Here is a 21,568-nt window from a genome sequence, read left to right on the forward strand (position 1 = left end):
CAGAATCTGGATGGCCATTTGGCTTACTTCAAGCTCTCATATCTTTTAACCCGAATTATATCCAGTGATGAAATCAACACCAATTTAAAGTATGCATATCATACTACAAGACCAAAATTTGTTTCGATTAAAAAGATCACAAGATTCCTAAGTTTCGAAAGCCAAAATTCAAGAAATCATCACAGAAATACCCAGATTTATGTGTTTTCAGTATCAATGAGCCTAATTTGAGGCTTTAATTCTCTTAACACAGGAAGCCTCTAACCAAGACATTGATGCCAAATTAAACATCTAATTTCGTACTTCAAAAGCCCTCAAAGAAACGACAAAAATGTCACCGGAATATGGAGTTCCGGTGACCCAAAGTCGGGCTGTCAAAACTGTTGAAAACCAGATTTCTAATTAACTTCAAAAATTCATATATTCCTAACCATAAGGCCAAACAAGATGCTACAAAAACCATTGAAAAGATCTTTTCAAATCCTTTCCATTGGTACCCATCATGCTACCGGAAAGTCATGAGAAAAGTGCCGGATTTAAATAAAAAAATAAGAAAATATATTTAATTTAGGGTTTTTGTACCCAAACTATGAAAATACAACCCTAAACATACCTTAATCAGCAATATCTTTCCCTCTCATCTGTCTTTCTTCTTCCCTGATATTAAGCCTTTCTGATTGTCTGTTGTTTGAATCTGATGAATAAATTAACGTAAGTTGTTGTCTGTTCTTTTAAAACTTATAAACTACCTAACCTCACTAACTTAAATGGGATAAATAAACTGACCCTTAATCCCACTAACTTAAACGTGATAATAAAACTGACTTAATTAAACTTCTTCTTTTACTTAAAGACCCCTTCTTCTATTTTTTTAATTATTAAGACACCCAAGGTCATAATTGTAAATAAATAAAATACTAAAATAATATCTACTTATTATCTTTATAAAACTATAGCTTAATAAATATAAATTTTTTATAATATATACTTTGTGAGGGGTATTACAGCTTTTGTCATACATGAAGCTTGGGTGAAGTTAGAAAGAAAGACAAGTTCACCGAAGAAGCTGAATCTCAAGGGCTATTCTTAATTACCCATATTTTTATTCATTGATTCAGAGACCTAAAAGGAAATTTACAGATTTGCTTGTAGCCTACATATAAAACCTGCAGGATTACTGGTCAAAACAAAATGTAAATATTTCTCTATGTGATTTTTCTTTAGAATATTTTAATGTCCTAAGGTTTATCTAGCTTGCATCATTGAGACTGTTACTTCATTGACAGAGCAAATCTCTGGCTTGGTAATAGGTGAATTATTGTCTACCATACTTCTTACACTTGAGAAAGCTGGTTGTTTTGGAGTAGATAGGAATGTGAGCTCATTGCTCAGCATCAAGACAACATCAGACATAGTTGGTCTGTCCACTGCGCGTTCTTGAACACAAAGAAGTGCAATGTTAACATATCTAATCAGTGAATTGGCTGAAGAACTATCTTGGAGTATTGGATCCATCAACTCCAGAGGCCTACTGTTTGTCCAAAGATCCCATGCCTGGAAGGTAAGGTAACAGGACAGGAATTTAAAAGAAAGACAACAGTATATATATCTTGGTTCAGTTACAAATCCGGAGTTTTGTCACTCACATGTCCGAGAAGATTGAGAGAATTGCTCTGATAGAAACCAGTGTTCTTCCTGCCACTTAAGATCTCCAAGAACAAAACTCCAAAGCTGAAGACATCGGATTTTACAGAGAAGATACCTTCCAAAGCATACTCAGGAGCCATGTAGCCACTGTGAAATCAAATATTTCATAGAATTATGGTCAAAGATTTTATGCAAATTTTTTTAGTGCATTCTAATTGTTTATTTTTTTGTAGTGAAGGAAACTCAATCCATTGGACCAGGAAAATCTCTCAGATGCAAACACCCTAGCTCAGGCTCCAATCAATGCAACCCGCGTACAAACCACATTGCTGGCTTTGAAATGAGAATAAGCTATGCAGAATCTTATAAGAGGATATATGCAAATTACTTACTATGTCCCAACAATCCGATTGGTTGCTCTGGGTTCACTTCCTCCAAAAATTTTTGCCATCCCAAAGTCTGAAATTTTAGGGTTCATGTATTCATCCAACAAAATGTTGCTTGCCTTCAAATCCCTGTGGATAATTTGTAACCTGGAAAACTGGTGGAGGTAAAGAAGACCTTGAGCAATCCCTTCAATGATGCTGACACGAGTTCTCCAATCAAGTACACTTCTCTTGGTTGAATCTGTTGCGGACTTAAATTAGAGAAACAAAATGTAACAATGAACATGTCCTAGAAGTCTATAATCAAATATTTAAACATTAGGAAGTCAACAGATAGGAAGTTACCAAAGAGAAAAAAGTCCAAGCTCTTATTGGGCAAATACTCATAGATGAGAATCTTTTCATCTCCCTCAATGCAGCAGCCAAGAAGCTTCACGAGATTTTTGTGTTGGAGTTTGGCTATGAGCATTGCCTCATTTTTTAACTCATTCCATCCTTGTCCAGATCTTCTAGAAAGCCTCTTTACAGCTACTTCATGCCCTTTAAGTAATTTTCCCTGAAGCAGAACTCTAGTATTCATATTTCTCATAGAAATAAGAGAAACTAATTTCTAAAGCATGTATGTGAATTTGAAATTTTCTTCTTTAACTGTTACCTTGTATACAGGTCCGAAGCCACCCTCTCCAAGTTTATTCTCGGCACAAAAGTTATTTGTAGCAGCTGATACGCTGGAAAAACTGAATAATGGAATCTCCACCTCATTTTTATCTTCTCTGAGCCTTTTTACCTCAGTCTGTTCATAATTGGTAGCTGATGTGCAAATACTAAAATCAAATGATAACAAGTCCTCCCCTGCTTGGTGAAGAACAGATGAGGAATTTGAGCATACATATATAACAAAACGAGCTATTTTTTACTCAACTGTTTTATTGTGAACTTGATCAGGTTTGACTACATAAGAACTAGATGGCTCATGCACATTATCAACAACAGGTGACATACCAACAATTTATCACTCTATTCTTTGTGCAGAACAATCTACCAACTCATTAAGAATTCTGCAGATAAGAAAATGTTAACATTTCTTTCCAATGAGGAATTCATACCCTTTTTCTTGTGATTTTTCTTCCGCAACCTCCAAATTAGCAGGGCAGCAGTAAGTAATGTCAGAGAAGTGGTTAGAATTAAAATAATTCTCAGCATCCTCTTTTTTTCTGCATTTATCTCGAAAAGTATAAACCTTAATCAGCACATTAGTAGACACAGAATGTGGTTAAAAAGGAGTAAGGTCTGAAAAATTTTGTGTAAGACAGGTTAACTATCTTACTTCCAGTGCTGAATTCAGCAGCAGCCAGTTTGAGATAAATATCTTTTCCAGAAATATAATCAAGTGACAGTACTCGCAGATTGATAAGATCTCCAATCCATATTGAGCAGCCATGCTGAGTATAAGAATAAGCACTGCAGGCGCAGTTATTCAAGCAATATGACTTGCAATCATCAATGCTCTGAACATCAAGAGCTATTGGATTACTAGGTGGTGCTACTTTAGACAGCGGAATAAATCTATCTCCTGCACCCTTTGATGTGGTATTATTGACACATTGCAGAGCGTTTCTCCGTTTGCATCCTCCAGAAAAGCCCAAACTATTCCAATTCTTGATAGAGTCAGGTTCAAATCCTTGCAAACAACTGCAAACAGGCACAGACTTCTCATTGCAGCTTCCAAAAGGCCCACAATAAGAATAAACGTCACATTGGTTTCGTGGTTGTGACCAGATGCGTTTCCATTTCTTTGTTCTTTCCAACCATCTAAATTGTTTAAACTGTCCTGATATATCCATTACAAATCTGCTCTTTACATTTATGTCGTGCACATCATATGTGATGTAGTCGATGCTCCCATTAGAAACACAGGAGAAATTGTACATATTATTATCTCCAATCCCATCACTAGTCCAATATGTTCTAAAACCATTCGTGATAAGAATTCGACGTAGTAAACCATGATCCAAGTCCAAGACAAAATTTCCAAAACTAGGATCATCAGCACTTTTCCAAGACACATACGACCAATATTTTCCTGCCTCCTTATCATAACCAAGCTTCATTCCTGGCAGGATAGTATCTGTAGGGAAGTCGAAGCTCTGCCATAAGGTATTGTTTTTTTCATCTCTCACAACAAGGTTTCCTGAATCCAATAGTGTAGCAGTCACATTTCCATTAGATGATATGTCTGTCACTAGGTAAACAACCTTGCCTTGCCGAATCACAAGGTTGCCATCGTTATTGATAGTGAGATTTGCAGAAGCAGTGACTGCATAATCTCTGTTTGCCACCCATACAAAAGTTTGTTCCCGGATCTCTTTATACCATATTCCCAAATAGTAACTCGAAGAGTTCCCAAGGTTAAAAAATCCTAGTTCAAACTTTTGATCAGCTGATATGACAATTTGAGGGTTTCTGATGTATTGTCCCGGTGAGATGGTGTCCATTGCAGCACGAGGGAATGTGAGGATATGGCAAGACAATATCAGCAGGAAAACAGGATAAACGAATTGGCTTGTTGAAATATTTTTTCTAGCCATGAGCAATTATACTTCTGCTGACTGATTTTTTCCTGAACCGCACTAGTCTGCAATTAATAATTTGTTACTGAAAACATTCCGTTTCAACCTTCCAGGAAGACAAAAACATATTATAATAATAAAACCTGGGCAACAAAACTTATGTCTGAATTCACTACTTATTTGATATAGTGGACTAGTTAGAAATATTGTCCAAACAACCATGTATTAAGGGAACAGATCCTGTAATGTAAATACAAACTAAGGAAAGGACTGTGAGGAGAATTACCTGGAGCAGAAACCCAACTTGCAAGCTATGCCTTGTAGAATTTCAGGACATAAATGAAGCAGAAAAGCAGCGATTGATTCTGGCAAACCCAAAAAAAAGAAAGAAAAAAAGACCTAATTTATTCAGCAGCAGAAGGAGTTGGTGTTATTGTTTGCTTATCGAATTGATGCATTGATCAGATAAAGATTAGCCAGTCAGATAGTGAAGTACTTAGAAAGTTCCACGAAAATGTTGCAACCAAAAAGTATATTTGCTTACAGAGACTGACCACTAATCTTACTCTTCAATATCTCGACAATGATATGATAAAGAAGAGGGCCCATTGCATACAAAAATCAACCCCAATTATTTCGTTCACAGTGTAGTTAAATCATAATTATTTCGAAGTACTTTCTTTTTCTCTTTTTGTGTGGACTGAATTTGGAGAAAAGAATGTCTTAAAGCATAATGCATCAGCATGAACGAGCTATAGAGCTTGCTCTTTTTTCTGATAACTTTAGATATCAGCTAGGTAGCAGAAAACAGAATACCATATCTAATCCATTTCCACGCACCTTAGATCTTGCAAAAGAATCTCAAAATTTATGAGTGGTTCATAGTATTCCTTGCTACAAATGTTTTTGGAGACATAGCATAATTGTATTCAGAAAATGGAAGGTACCAACAAAGATCTCTGATAACACTTTCCAAGTAAAAGTTACATATAATAATTAGTAATATTTTATTCGGAGTACTTGAATCATTGTGGTCAGCAGTCGTTGTAGACTGGAAATGGTCAATTTTCTACTCCCTACGGGCACTGTCATTGACTGACTTTTGTGGCTTTAACACCTCATATCCTTCATTGCTAGCTGCGTTTATCTGAAATTCGTCAATGTCAATTTCTTTCCTCACATTTTATTATTTTTCCTCTTCTGTCTCTTGTAATAGACCAATAATAGAGTACATATGCATAAAAGGTTAATGCAACAATAGAGTATATCCAACATCCGAGATTTTTCCAGAACATAATTATGGTCTTTTATATTTAAGTCTCCAAAGTATCCTAAATTTAATCAATATAAAGCTATATTTTAAGAGATTATAAGTTCAAGTCACAATCCACTGAAACTCAACACTACTTATAAAGTAGCTCTACGCACTCACTTATACCGGTCTTCCACGCCTGTTCAGAATTTCCAAAGCCTGAACTATTATAAGGCAGTAACAGGAATTATGAACTTTTAATTGATTATCATTGCTTTTGTTATACATGAAGCTTGGGTGAAGTTAGAAAGAAAGACAAGTTCAGGAAAGAAGCTAAATCTCAAGGGCTGTTCTTAATTAGCCATATTTTTATTAATTGATTCAGAGACAAAAAGAAAATTTACAGATTAGCTTCTAGCCTGCTCATAAAATCTGCAGGATTGGTAGTAATACCTAGTAAGCTTAATTGGTCAAGCTTAACTTTCACTAACATATCAACTCTCCAAGTAAATTACTGAATTATGAAAGAAAAAAAATGAAAACAGAAGTGAACTATTTAAGGAATTTCTATCTGCCTCCCAGCATTGGTATAGTAACTACATTTACTTTAGGTAACTCTTCCTTCCATGAAGCTATTTCTGTCCTGGAACTTTTTCCTGTGAAGAAACCTGGGAATGAGGCAAAATTCCTTTCTTTGTCAACATAAAATTTACAGATTGACAATGTTAGTCTATCTTCAGGAAAATTCTAAAGACATAATAAGCCCACCTCTATGCATCTTATTACTTTGGGACTCAACAATTGAATCCTTGAAGCATGTATCAACCACCTTGTCATTCAAATCATATCAAAACAAGAGAACTGAAATCATTTTATAAATGAACTTGCATAGACCAATCGAGTATGGTGGTTATAATAGCAGATCCAAAGGATCATCTTGTACCATGTAAGTTTATATAACAACTGTTTAATCTTTTGGTTAAATCATGAACATATTCTTGTAATCTTGTTGGACATACTTTAAAGGCTGCCCAACAACATTATGGGCTTAAAGTTTGTAACCCAATAAGCTTTAAAATCCCGCTGACCCGACTCATTTTCATATTTTAATGCCCTGTATTTTGACTCATTTTCTCCACATTTTCTTCAGCAATGCAGCTGCTCTTCCAACCAACTTTGTTGTTTGCAGGTTCTTATTTTGTTGTATAATCTTCAGCATTGCCTCGTATTTTCCAGGTAGATGTGGCAACATTTAGACCTTTAGAACTGCCAGGCGGTGGCCTATGCATCAATCCGTCTTTTAAAAATTTGGATTTGAAGTATTGAAGATATAAATCAGGTTATGACAAACAAATTAATGGACCTATAACACTATATTATTTGAATATTGAAAAACCAAACTAATTTTTTGAGTTGAGTTAATTATGCATTTAGTATTCAAATTATAATTAAATTTTCAATTCTTACAATTAGATATTTAGATTTTCTTTTATCCATCAATTTGCACGAGAAAATAACATTGTTAGTCAAATAGATAATGTGTATAAAATGGTTGAATAAAATGTCACATGTTTCAAAATATCAAGTCAACATGCCACCATCTTATAATTTTATAAGTAAAATACTCAGACATCCTTAAGTATTTATCAAAATTACATAGAAGTCTATCAATTTTCATAATGAACACTTTGTTAAAAAAAATTTTCATTGAACACATAAGTCCTGTCGTTACTTACTGTCAATATTTCAATTAGTTTGATGACATAACAATATTTTTAAAACAATTTTTTTCTTTATTAATTTTAAAAATTATCATTAAATAAATTATAATTTTTAATTTTTTCAAAAGAAAATTTTTGACCACCCGCTATCGACGATTGGGCTTCCCAAGGGAACACCAGATCTGTTGCTCCCCTAAGAGCCCCAACGAGCATCGTTCTGGTGCTCTCTAGGAGAGCACAAGGTGGAGAAGGGTGGTCGACCGGTGTAAGAAGCTGTCGGCCGACCTAAGGGAAAGAAATGGTCTGTTCATGTGCTCTTCATTGGTGTTTGTCTTTCCTGATTGCCTAGTTTTTGTTTAAAGGCACTTTGGATACTACTTATTCTTGTCAAGCAGTTTGGATGTAATAACTCTTTTCCACCCAAAGCTGTCTTTATGTTCTGAGGAGTTTTCTTCCAAATCAGTTTAAGACTCATTTTGGCGTTCATGCTTCAGTGCATCAATAAAAATCACTTTTCAAAAAAACTATTTACTATTTAACATTAACATCGTTTTGTACTTGAATATTTGACTCATTAGTTGGTGTATGATCTTTTAGTTGGTGCATGATCTTTTAGTTGGTGCATGATCCCTCGTCTAAAGAGCAGAGTTCGAATCCCCCTTTTCCTAATTAAAAATAAAAAAAAATATTAACGTTGTTTAGACATTTGGGGCAGAATGTCTACTTTATTGGACATTTTCAACAATATGCTTAAGACACAATCTCACATCAATAATTAAGTCAGTTGAAAACATACAGTCATATTTATTGAAAAAACAATAATTATAATTGTTGGAAATAGATAATTGTGTTTGTTGAGAATAGATCTATCACTAAATTGACACATAAAAAATAACAAACAAAAATTTCTCACTTTTTTCTTAATATTTTTCAGATTTCTTATCATTTTGCTATAGAAAAATTTTATAAAAAGTTTGGTAATCTTGCCATACATCTGTGGCTTGTCAATAGATTGATTTCATCAATGTAAAACATAGTCAATCACTATGTTTCATTATATCCTTGAGGTTTATCACCCGTAACTTTTTTACACAATATCAATAAGGACAAATAAAAGTTTGTGTACCATAACATTGATACATGCTTTCAAGTCATTTCATTATGTTTTCGATTTTGTGTTTTATCACATTTGTTGTATAATCTTTACTTGCCATTTTTTTTCAAAAGAAAGAAGAAAAACCATATTGGTCAGAAAAACCTGCAACAAATGCCAAACCCTTGAATTGATAGGATTGCAATAATAGGTTGAAATTGATGTGACTGCCTCTGATTGTGAAGCAAAAATTACAAGATGACAAGACTGAAACTTCAATTCAAGATTTTCTTTTTAATAGCGAACTTCAAGTTCAAGATGCTAGCTTAAGAAGGAAAAATCTAACAAGTAAAGGGAAGTTCAAAATGGTCAAGTCAATCAAAATAGAGGTATAAATTTCTTATAAAAATCATGGGAGACTGCCTAGTTCAAGTTTTTTTCTAGCTGCAACTACTCCATTCAAACAAAACTATATGCCTCTTTTTGGAATGAAAAATTTTAATGTCCCAAAAACAAAAAAGAAATGAAGGATTTTAATGTGTTCTATTGAAAAAATTTGAGCAAGGCAATTATAGTTTCCCCAGCATTCTGAATCCTTCTTTTCCCCTAATCTCTAATTAAGAAAATAGAAGTTGTTAGAAGAAAAGAAACACTTAGCAATTTGGCCTAGAGAGTTTGTTTTTACCTGGATGAAGATACACCAAATACATATGTTATTGCATAATTATCGGTTGCTGTTAGGTTGAACCTAGCTCAAGCGTATACAAGGAAATGATAGAACTTGATATCAGTTCAGGAACGATTTTAACAGTGCCAAATATTCATAAAATTCATAACATTTCTACCTAATCAATAGCTTTTGATATATTTTTTTGTTATCTGATCAATGTAGTAGGGCTTTTATTTTTCCCAAAAAAGCAAAACACTAGGGATTAAGCTTAAAATCTGTCTCCCAACCTCAACTTGTAATATACTAGTGTTGACCTAGCAACTCTTCAAGCTGACTCGCAAAAGTTCAAGCTCAAATTACTAGTAATAATGGATTTAGATTATTATTCAAGTTGAACAATCACATTCAGATCTAACACGATATGTGAGGTATCACAAAACTTTTGAAGTTTCATGCATTTTTCAATATGTATCCCTTGCCTAACCAATTGGTTCTAGGGCATACACTTACAATATAAAGGCATCAAGTTGATAACTAATCAAGTTTTTGAAATACTTCACTTTCATCATCCTATCTGTCATGCCCCAAACCCAAGGTTTTGAGACCTAACAGACGCCACATACTCATGAGATAAATCCCATAAGCATGTAAAACAATATCTTACTAAACTAAATGTAATAACTGCAAAATCTCTTTAAATTTTTAGATTTTACTGAATGTCAAATCTCTAAATAATACAATATATATATAATGCTCTAACGTGTACAAATTTCTCATCTAGTTATCATATCTTAACAAATTTAAAACCGAATACTTACATCAAAACTTATAAATATCAAAACACATGCACAAATCTTGCTAACCAAAGCTCTCATCGAACAAGTCTAATCCCCACATATGAATACGTGTTGAAATCTATAAAAATGATAAGGATTATAAGAATGAGTACAACCACTCAGCAAGTAACTAACATCTCTTTAGCCGGATTAAGCATGCTAAAAAACATTTAGGCTGAAATTATTAATACATATATAAGTATCAAAACAAAATTTTGGATAATCTCATTCAAAGTCATATATTTCAAAATATCTACTTTCAGATAACAAAACAAATATATTTAATAGATATTTAAATTTTAGTGGTGTCTTGTAACATGCTACAACCACATTTAACTCCTGCGTCATAGGTAAAAAATAGAACCACAATTAACCTCGGTGGCATGGGTCAGAAGTATATCAAAAGCAACCATTGGCTACACTAAACAGATATCACAAATACCACTATTTTGTAACCGATGGTACGATTGGGAGATCGATCTCCAATCACAAAATACATGTCGACATGGCCAACATTTAACCCTCATTGGCAAGGTCAAAGCATAGCCATACTAGGAGACAAAACAAAAATATATATTTTTAGATTACCCAAATTTTATAAAATAGTATATATAATTTCTCAAACATATCTCATACACCTCAAAAGCATATTCGTTTCAGACTAAATATTTATGTTTATATTAGCGAAATCATATATGCGTACATTACACAAAGTCATATATAAATTTCAAAATCAGAAATCACGCTTTGCATAAGCCACATTCTAAATCTAACATAGAAACTCATATACATATACATTTTGCATGCTCAACCTGATTTTAATAAATTATAGGACAAAATATCATATATCATGCACAAATTCACATTGAGGCTAATTTTTTTAGGATGTGAAAACATCGAAGAGATATCAGTCACTTACCTGATTCTCTAAACCAAACTCAAAGGATAAAAAATCAAAAACCTCTTGAGGCCTCTTAATTCAAAGTACTCGGAATTAGAAACCAACATTGCAATCTTATCAAAAGGAATTTTAACTTTCTGCTGGTCATTTTAGGGCATTTAAGGTGTAACACCTCTTTCGCTAACCAAAAATCAATTTAATTCATTTAATAAACATAAAACATTCAGAATTTAGAAACTCATAGATTATAGTACAAAATCAGTAACAATATGTTGGTCCCAATAAATGTGTTAGAAAGAGGGTGAATAGCACTTTTTGGCTCTTTACAAAGGTTACCTTCAAATTGGGGACAAAAGCAAGATAAAAGAGAAATTTAAAAATGAAAGATAAACTAAAACAAAGAAGACAATACACAAATATTTATAGTGGTTCGGTTCAAGACTTACATCCACTACCTTGATTGTTCAACCAAGGATTTTTCAATCAATCCACTAAGAACGGTGAAATTCACAAGCTTTCACCAAACTTTTACAATGGCTTTTACTAGGCTTAGCCAAAACCTTTCACAATAGTTTTCATCGGGATTAACTAAAACCTAACACCTAACTTTTCATGACTAAGTTAGAACCTATACTCAATCAAGCAATCATAGCTTGAATCAATCCCTTAGAGTGACCCATTCACTCTAAGAATACAAGGAGAAAAGTGATAAGAGTGTACCTATGATCACAAGGTTGATCTAAGTGGTACAAAGTGAAGTGCAGATCATAATTACAAAGATAGGAGTTGAGTGCAGTAAATGAGCAGAGAGTATTTGTTGGTTTTTGAACTCTTGTTGGATTTGGAAGCCTTGATTTCATTTCTAGCCATTGAGAGCCTTTTAAATACTTGAAAAATCAGCTCTTAAAGGTGTTAGGCAGTTTTTGATCGTTGGAAATAGTTTGGTGGCAGTTTTGGCCGTTAATCTGTCTTCTAGTGCTCAATTCAAATTTTCTGACAGAATGATCTTAGTCGATTAACTGCACTCTTAGTTGGCTAAGTTGTCTCTGTCTTCTAATCCTAGTTTTTGGCAATGAGCTCTTAGTCGATTAAGTTGTTTCTGTCTTGAAGTCCAGATTTTTGGCAATAGACTCTTAGTCGACTAAGTCTTCTTTGTTTTGCAATCAACTCTTGAACCAATCAACTTTATTTTTAAATTTTAGCTAACTAACTCTCATCATCATCTGGCTAAGAGGCTTCTATTTTGTGACTCAATTGTAGCTCTTTCTTCTTTGCTTGTTTAACCAATTAACCCATCTTGTAATTGAACAAGCATCTTGATTTGCTTACAAATACCAAATTTATTAATGAATTTAAGCTTTCTTCTGCACACTTAAACAATAAAATTAGACATCAATAAATGAGAATATTTTGTTATTATCAAAAACATATAGAGTCAACATTCTCTCTCTCTTATTTTTTATAATCACGAAACGCTCCTAAATTAAGAATGTAATGTCTATATTCAATATGAATGCTTCAAATCTTTATGCATAATGAGGTGTTCCCCCTTAGTCAATGCATCTACTTTTCTTTACATAATATTCAACAAAGGCAAAACTAAGTATCACACACATAAATTAAACATGAATACCTATTTAACTCTATTTGATTTAGTCTTCATTCTCTTTTTTTTTTCTTTTTCATCACTAAACAAGATATTCAAAACTCCCCCTTAATGAATGCATCTAGATTTTTCTTTAATCTTTAAATCAGACTTTAATGAATAAGAATCATAAGCACTCATATACTAAAATCATACAAACTTATAGATATAATTCAACAACTTCAAGAGTCAAGCTTGTGTCTATGTAGAAACAAATGTATTGGAGTTAAATCATTTCAACAAATTGTCAAGGACTACTCAAATAATGTTCAAGCAAATTTGATCATTTTGTCATAATCAAAACTATAATAATTTTAAAGTTAACAAATATGAGCTTGTGTGAATCTGCTTTAAATACAAATCAAAATTTAAATTGAATATTTTTAATAAAATTTTTTAAAATATTTTAATTTGAAAATAATTTATCAAATAAATATTTATTATACAAAAATTCACTAAAATTTAAATTGCTTAATTTTCTGAAGTTTCTAGCAAAATAGGTTGAATATAAGTCAAGAATAATTTTTAAAATATTTAAAAATAAATTTTTATAAATTCTGAAATTTCAGATTTTTATGACCATTTGGCATAGTTTGATCACTTATAACTCTTAACCCGAATTATTTTCAGTAATAAAATCAACATCAATTTGAAGTATTCATATCATACTACAACACCAGAATTTGTTTTGATTAAAAAGAATACAAAATTCTCAAGTTTCGAAAACCAAAATTCTAGAAATCATCACAAAAATACCTAGATTTCTGAGTTTCCACTATCAACAAGCCTATTTTGAAGCTTTAATTCTTTTAACACAGGAAGCTTCTAATCGAGCCATTGATGCCAACTTAAACATCTCATTTCATACTACAAAAGCTCTCAAAGAAATGACCAAAAATGTTACCGGAATATAAAGTTCCGGTAACTCAAAGTTGGGTTGTTAAAACTATTGAAAATCAGGTTTCTAATTAAATTTAAAAATTTGTATCTTCCAAACTACAAAGCCAAACGAGATGTTATAAAAATCATTGAAAAGAACTTTTCAAAACCTTTCCATTGGTGCCCATCATGCCACCAGAAAGTCATAGGAAGAATACCAGGTTTAAATAAAAGTAAAGAAAATATGAATAATTTAAGACATTTGTGCCTAAATTATGAAAATACAACCCTAAACATACCTTAATCAGTAATCCCTTGAATACTTTTTCCTTTTCTTTGTCTTGCTTCTTCCCTGATGTTTAAGCACTTCTGACTGTCTATCGTTTAGTTATGATGAAATAAACTGATCTCTACTATTTTTTTTTAAACGTGATTTAGTGAGTTGTTATTAAGTAAAATAAACTGACTTTAATCTCATTAACTTAAACATGATAATTAAAACTGACATTAATTAAACTTTTTTATTTACTTAAAGATCCTTATTTTATTCTCTTTTTATTAATAAACTTAAAATTATAACTGCAATTATAAAAAATTGAATTTATATTATATTTATTTGTTTAATATAGATTATAACTTTTTATATAATTAATTAAGTAGGATATTTTTTAGGGTATTACACTGTCGTCTTGACAATGGAAACTATGAGCAGGCGTGATAGACCGAAGTTTTTTTAGTTTAAGGTCAACCATGTCATATATCACGGACCATTGCAGAAACAATAATGAAAATGACATTGTTTTGCTGCTACTTTGAACACAAACAAAAAAGGAAGACATTTTAATATCTTTTCATTGACATTTGATGATTCGATCAGGTCTGTCCTTATAGGTATTGCCTTAAGCAGACTGCTACACAACGAAGCTGCCTTTCATCTTGGAATTATTTCGTTTGTATAAACCATGGAAAAAGAAAGATCAAATTTAAAAAAAAATTCTAAAAATATTAAATTGTGATGAAGAGAATAGGGATGAAGGTGTAAATGATGGTGCTAATTTTGTCAAATTAATTTACCTTTTTACCTACATTGGTAGGCTGAAAGTGGTAAGTATGATGCAAATTAGGTCTTTCTCTAAGACCCCCTTTTACCTAAGTAGGCACCCTGACACTTACTGTTTATCATCTTTCTTTCTTTTCATTAAATTCGTTGTTCAAAATCATTACTTAGAACTGAGATAAAATCTCTTTGATTAACCCAGAACCAAATATGGATGAAGATGGACTTTGTTTGCATCATTAATTTATTGATTCTTTTGTTCTTTTTTTTATGTTCTTAATTGGGAGGTCAGTCTTTCATGAGTTCTATGAGATTTTCTCCTTTTTGAAATTTTATTCTATTCAGTTCTGTCAAATATAAAATTTGACAAGTAATTTTTTTACTTTTAGTTTTCCTTTGACAAGTAGATTCACATGGGCAAGTGGGATAAAATGACCTTCCACTCTATTTCTAGTTCTTGCAAGTCAACCTTGGCAGCTCTGTTATTCTTATGTGTTCAATGCTGAAAATACCTATAGAAGGCAGCAGTGGGCTACCGTTTCATTTTAATAGTTAAATGAAGAGATCTCTGGCAAGCATTTTCTTTTCCATTTTGATGATTAATCAATATGGAGTTCTCATTTGCAGCTAATATGATAACTCCGGCATGTGGGAAAAGTAAATAATCACAACAAATGGACAAAGTGAAAGAAAAGTCAAACAAGCTAAAGACACCAAACGACATAGGTAAAGAAATAAAACAGCAGCTAAAGTCTTCTTCTATTTCAACTTATCGAGATTCATCACCTCTGTTGCTGCAAAATAAAGCACCAGATTTCAATAATACTTCATTGTCATCAGTATGTGGTCACAATGGAAACTATGAACACGCGTGATACACCGAAATTTTCAGGAGTTTGAGGTCAACTATGGCATATATCATGGACCATTGCAGAAACAATTATAAAAATGACATTGTTTTGCTGCTTCTTCGAAGAGAAAAAAGAAAGAAATATTTTAATGCTTTTTCATTGGCATTTACGTGATACTCAACATTTCACATTTGATGTAAATGTGATTGTTAAGATCTATGTAACAATCCAAGTCCACCACTATTAGCAAAATTTAAGTTTTTGAGGGTCATGTGGTTTACACTCAAAAAAACTGCTGGGCAATAATTGGACTTAGATCGTTATAAATAGTATCAGAGCCTACTCCTGTCCAATGTGAGCTTTCACATTACTCTGGTGAGATCTTGATCTTGTGGATGTGCAATGTGAGATCTTAATCTTATGGATGTGATGTGTGGCCTTGATGAAGACATTAAGGATTTGAGTGGGTGGAATTGTGATACTCAACATTCCACATCTGATGTGAATGCGATTGTTAAGATCTATAAACAATCCAATCCCATCATTACTAGTAACTTAAACTTAAACTGTAGTTTAGGCTCAAAAAAACTACTGAGCCACTGGTTTGACTTGAATCGTTATAATTTGACTATTCGATTAGGCAGACTACTACACAAAGAAGCTTCCTTTCATTTTGGAATTATTTTTTGTATGTACAAACCATTGAAAAGAAAGATTGAATTTAAAACATGCTAAAACTATTGGAATTATTTTGTATGTACAAACCGTTGAAAAGAAAGATTGAATTTAAAACATGCTAAAACTATTAAATTGTGATGAACCTGTAAATAATGGTGAAAAGAAAGATTGAATTTAAAACATGCTAAAACTATTAAATTGTGATGAACGTGTAAATAATGGTGCTAATTTTGCCAAATTAATTTACCCCTTTTCTGCATTGGTAGGATGGAAATGGAAAGTATGATGCAAATTAGGTCTTTCTCTAAGACCCCTTTCACCGAAGAGGCACCCTGGCACTAGTTTATTATCTTTCTTTGTTTTCATTAAATTCGTTGTTCAAAATCATTGCATAGAATTGGGATAAAAACTTATCTGGATTGGTGGACAACTAGTAAAATCTTTTTGATTAACCCAGAACCAAATATATGGATGAAGATGGACTTTGTTTGCAAAATAGTACTCATTAATTTCTTGCTTCTCTGTTTTTTTGTTTTCTTAAGTAGCAGGAAAAGCTTGTTTGGTAGGTCGATCTCTCATGATTACTATGAGATTTTCCTTTTATTGAAATCCTATTATATACAGTTTTGTCAAATACAAATTTTGACATTTATGTTTTTTATTTTTAGTTTTCTTTTCATACGTATATTCAAATGATCAAGTGGGATAAAATGACCTTCCACTCTATTTCAAATCCTTGCAAGTCAACCTTGGCAGGCCTGTTCTTCTTCTGTGTTCAATAACTGAAAATACCTATAGAAGGAGGCAATTGGCTACCGTTTCATCTTACTAGTTAAATGACGAGATCTCTGGCAAGCATCTTCTTTCCCATTTTGATGGTTTTATCAATCATGGAGTATTCATTTGCAGCTGACATGATAAGTCTGGCACAATCTGTCAGTGATGGTGAGAGGTTGGTTTCTTCATCCCAACGCTTTGAATTGGGATTCTTCTCTCCTGGAAACTCAACGTTCAGGTTCCTTGGGATATGGTACAAAAATATTCCAAAGGCAGTTGTGTGGGTTGCAAATAGGAACAGGTCAATTGCTGGTGCACATGGAGTTTTAACAGTCAATAATGATGGAAACCTTGTGCTGCTTGACGGAACAAACAGCACTGTTTGGTCTTCAAATGTCTCTAGAAAAGCAGAAGTGCCAGTGGCACAACTTCTAGATTCTGGAAACTTTGTTATTAGAGACAACAAAACCATGCAACATGATGAAAGCTATCTGTGGCAGAGCTTTGATTACCCGTCAGACACACTGCTGCCAGACATGAAGCTTGGAAAGAACTTAAAAACTGGAAAAGAATGGTTTTTAACATCTTGGAGAAGTGCTGATGATCCGTCTCCCGGAAACTTTACTACCAGACTTAGCATTCAAGGATTGCCTTCTATAGTTACTTATATGATATCAGCAAAAGTGTACCGCAGTGGACCGTGGGATGGATCTAACTTTGGTGGTACTCCAGTGTCACCTAACTTGGTCTCTTTATCAACTGTGGAGCATCGTGAGGATGAGATCTACTATAAGTATCAGCCTTACAATAATCCGATTATTACACGATTAACTTTAAACCACTCAGGTTCCATCCAGCGTCTTATATGGAATGAGAGGCACACTGAATGGGGGATTGTCTACTCAGCACCATATGACCAATGCGGCCGATATGGCCAATGTGGTGCAAATGGAATTTGCAGCATCAACAAGACACCAATTTGTGAGTGCCTGAAAGGGTTCAGACCTGACTCAGAAGGACTAGATGCAAGTAATCATAGTTGGTCTACAAGGTGTGTAAAAAAGCGGCCATCAGATTGTCAAAAAGGAGAAGGGTTTCTAAGACTTGTTTGGATGAAATTGCCTGACTTGATAGATTTCAAGTTCAATGAGATTATGAATCTTAAGGAATGTGAGGTGGAGTGCTTGCAAAACTGCTCTTGTAGTGCTTATGCAAGCGCAACCTTAGATGGACGTGAGAAGGGCTGCTTGATGTGGTATGGTGACCTGATTGATATGGAAGACCGATCAGGAAAAGGCAGGGGACCAGATATCTATGTAAGAGTACCATCTTCAGAACTAGGTAAGTAAATTATGAGAACTATAATGTTCATCATTGTTTTCAATTTTTTTTTTGAAATTTGTTTTCACATTGTTTTTTTGCATAATTTCATCTGCAAGCAGCCTTGGTCCTGATAACAATCTTGTGTCTGCAACATGAACTCTAATCATTTGCCTTATTGTAGAAACAAATAAGTTGAATCATCTTGATAAACCCCTAAAGCACATCACATTGGAAAATTTACATCAGACTATTGCCCTGCCACAGTTAATGGTGGAAACTAAAATAAACCCTGACTTGTTACTCTGTATAAAGGAAACAAATTTCTTTAATAAAGGTGTTAGGCCTAAAGAATGCTTTAGCAAAGGTTCCTATGTTACCCATTAGTATTGTTGAAAAAAAAATTGACAAGGTTCATTTACTTGAAGAAAATTATTGGCTTGACTTGATGTTATCTCTTTCAGGATCAGTTGGTGCTTCAAAAGAAAAGAAACGAGTAAAGATCATCATAGTAGCTTCAATCATTTCTGGAATGATTGTGTTGGGCTTGGTGTCCTGCTTTGTCCTAAGGAAAAAATGGAAAAGAGGTAAGCATATGTGTTTGACTTTGCTCTTTTGTTTTATGATTTTGTTTTATTCAAAATTTCAACAAGAAAGACAGATGATTTTCTTGGACATTTGTCAGTTTCAGTATCTGGCTATGCTTTAAATGACAAGAAAAGAACAAAGACCACCAAACTGCTTTCAGTCATTCCTGGCATGAATATCTTGGCCGCTCTGTTCTCGTACATTACGAAGAAAACATGGAAAGGAGGTAAGAAAAATGCACACTACATTACCGAATCATCATCACTAATTTTCAAATACGTTTATTCTTAGAGGCTAAAGTGTCAGAATAGGCCAAGAGAGCTGCAAGGAGAATGTAGAAGTGCCTTTGTTTGATTTGGTTTCCATTGCTACTGCTACCAATAGTTTCTCCCAGGAAAATTTAATAGGAATTGGGGGATTTGGTCCTGTTTACAAGGTAAGACTCATTACTTCTTGCCATCCAATGAGCAGAAAAGTTTCAGCGACTTTTTGCATCTTAAAATCCAAGAGTTATAAGCTGTAAATTCTGTATAAGCAACTTGCAGGGCATCCTTCCAACAGGAAAAGAAATTGCTGTAAAGAGGCTGTCAAAGAATTCAGGACAAGGTGCTGAAGAGTTTAGAAATGAAGTAGTTTTAATTGCCAAACTTCAGCACAGAAATCTGGTCGGGCTCTATGGCAGCTGCATACAGGGAGAAGAAAGGGTTTTAATCTATGAATATATGCCCAACAAAAGCTTGGATTATTTTATCTTCGGTTTGATTTCTTCACCTTTCATGCATCCTATCATTACATAATCTTTGATTACTCAATCTCAAGTACAATAAGCTCAAATAGCGTTGGAAAGCCCTAATATGAAGTCATGGAAATGGCGTGCAGATCATGACAGGAGAGTATTATTGGCATGGCAGAAGCGCTTTGACATTATTATGCAGATTGTGAGAGGACTTCTGTATCTGCACCAAGACTCTAAGCTCCAAATTATTCACAGAGATCTCAAAGCTAGCAATATTCTGCTAGATAGTGATATGAACCCCAAAATTTCAGACTTTGGCTTGGCAAGAACTTTTGAAGGGGATGACAAAGTATCAGAAACCAAGAGAGTTATTGGAACATTGTAAGTTCAATCATTTGTGATCATAGCCTATTAGCATTCCAAAGGGCTTACTCCTGATATTTCCATGCAGTGGATATATGTCTCCAGAGTATGCAGTTAATGGTAAATTTTCAGCCAAGTCTGATGTTTTCAGCTTCGGTGTACTTCTGCTAGAGATAATAAGCGGCCAAAAGAATAGAAGTTTCCATCATCCTGATCACCACCATAGCCTATCCGGCCATGTAAGTATACCGAATGATTTTGTAGCCTTTTTGTTCCCTTTCATTGCAGCTTATCTCATGACTATTATTCTAGGCATGGTTGCTGTGGAATGAAGGCAGGGCCATGGAGCTGGTAGATGCCTGTTTGGAGGATTCTATTGTTGAATCTCAAGTTCTTAGATGTATTCAAGTGGGATTATTATGTGTTCAAAATTTTCCCAAAGACAGGCCAAAAATGTCATCTGTAAATTTTATGTTGGCAAATGAAGAAGCAATGTTGCCTCATCCTAAAGAGCCAGGATTCTTCACAGATACAAATTCCAAAGCAAACACACCAACAAGAAAGGAAGAATCGGATACTGTAAATGTAGTGACTATCACAATGGTGGGAGGAAGATAGAAATTTAGCAGTAATTTAAAAAAAATATATTATATCTTGTTGCACAACTTATTGATTATATTTTAGCATTTAGGTCAAAGAAACCATCAATTATCAATGTAAAGACCCAAGCCCAAGTAACTCTAGTTTAGTAACTTTTTAAAGTTAAATCACGTGATCCTCTCAAAAGGTCTAGTATAATATAGATTATTATTACAATCTCAACCATTCAAATATTTGATATCAAGATCACATATCATAATCACAATTAAATCCAACTCAACAAGATCAAAATCTCACTACCACAACATGGATGCTCCTACCAAGCTAGTGAATTTCATAAACTAACCTTTCCAAACTCAGTTTCATAAATTTTGAAATCTCAATTATTACGTAATCAATATTTAAGTTTTTATTTGATTTAATTTATTATCTTTGAGACTTTAAATAGGTTGTAATAGTTTATTTATACATTCAGACTCTTATTATATGTAATCGATAATTAAATTTCTATTTTATTTAATTTCTATCTTTTGGAGATTTGGGATTGGATTGTAATCATTTATTTATACGAATATAACTCGTAAAATTGTCAATGTGACTTTGATTGAGGGATTTTTTTGTCCAAAGGATAGATAGATGACTTCGTATTACGTCAAAGTAATATAATCGTATCATGTCTCGGTTTAAGAATACAAGAGTAAGTTCTTTTGTTTCATATGCTGCCATTTCAATGGAGTATTATATTATGAAAGTCCAAAACTTAGTAAGCAAGTAAAATGAGGCCATTCAATCAGATAAATTCTCTACCACCTAAACCAGATGAATGATACAAGTTAATCTGAATGTGTGGCTTTACGAAGGTAATCAGGACAATCCAATTGAAAACTTTGCGTTTTGGATGACTTGTAAGAAGAGTTATAAGAGTAACAACATGATGGAAGTCAAAGCAATTTAGCAGCTTCTTGTGGTCAGACTTTCCTGCTCTGTATAAATTTGAC

The 21,568-nt window shown here is 33.3% G+C and overlaps 3 protein-coding genes across 4 annotated transcripts; 2 read left to right on the forward strand and 1 right to left on the reverse strand.

Moving 5' to 3' along the window:
- LOC18593788 (G-type lectin S-receptor-like serine/threonine-protein kinase B120) lies at nucleotides 1,068–5,153 on the reverse strand. 2 transcript variants are annotated; one of them, XM_018125008.1, is made up of 8 exons: nucleotides 4,890–5,153; nucleotides 3,361–4,668; nucleotides 3,140–3,247; nucleotides 2,689–2,885; nucleotides 2,379–2,589; nucleotides 2,040–2,274; nucleotides 1,647–1,794; nucleotides 1,068–1,554 (listed from the first exon to the last, which is right to left on the reverse strand). In XM_018125008.1, exons 2-8 carry the CDS (start codon nucleotides 4,619–4,621, stop codon nucleotides 1,246–1,248), a joined length of 2,469 nt encoding a protein of 822 aa, XP_017980497.1. In that variant the 5' UTR covers nucleotides 4,622–4,668; nucleotides 4,890–5,153; the 3' UTR covers nucleotides 1,068–1,245. The 2 variants fall into 2 exon arrangements, with proteins under 2 accessions (XP_017980497.1, XP_017980498.1); XM_018125009.1 differs by lacking the exon at nucleotides 4,890–5,153 and having other exon boundaries at nucleotides 3,140–3,257; nucleotides 3,361–3,561.
- Nucleotides 17,023–19,668, forward strand: LOC18593789 (G-type lectin S-receptor-like serine/threonine-protein kinase At4g27290). Its single transcript, XM_018124217.1, has 5 exons — nucleotides 17,023–18,304; nucleotides 18,754–18,870; nucleotides 18,969–19,097; nucleotides 19,183–19,307; nucleotides 19,417–19,668. Exons 1-5 carry the CDS (start codon nucleotides 17,023–17,025, stop codon nucleotides 19,666–19,668), a joined length of 1,905 nt encoding a protein of 634 aa, XP_017979706.1.
- On the forward strand, nucleotides 19,640–20,689 carry LOC108662950 (G-type lectin S-receptor-like serine/threonine-protein kinase SRK). Its single transcript, XM_018125053.1, has 3 exons — nucleotides 19,640–19,988; nucleotides 20,059–20,209; nucleotides 20,283–20,689. The coding sequence occupies exons 1-3, from the start codon at nucleotides 19,726–19,728 to the stop codon at nucleotides 20,586–20,588; spliced, it is 720 nt and encodes a 239-aa protein (XP_017980542.1). The 5' UTR covers nucleotides 19,640–19,725; the 3' UTR covers nucleotides 20,589–20,689.

This window comes from Theobroma cacao, chromosome 7 (assembly GCF_000208745.1).
Source record: "Theobroma cacao cultivar B97-61/B2 chromosome 7, Criollo_cocoa_genome_V2, whole genome shotgun sequence".
Taxonomy (NCBI): Eukaryota; Viridiplantae; Streptophyta; class Magnoliopsida; order Malvales; family Malvaceae; genus Theobroma; species Theobroma cacao.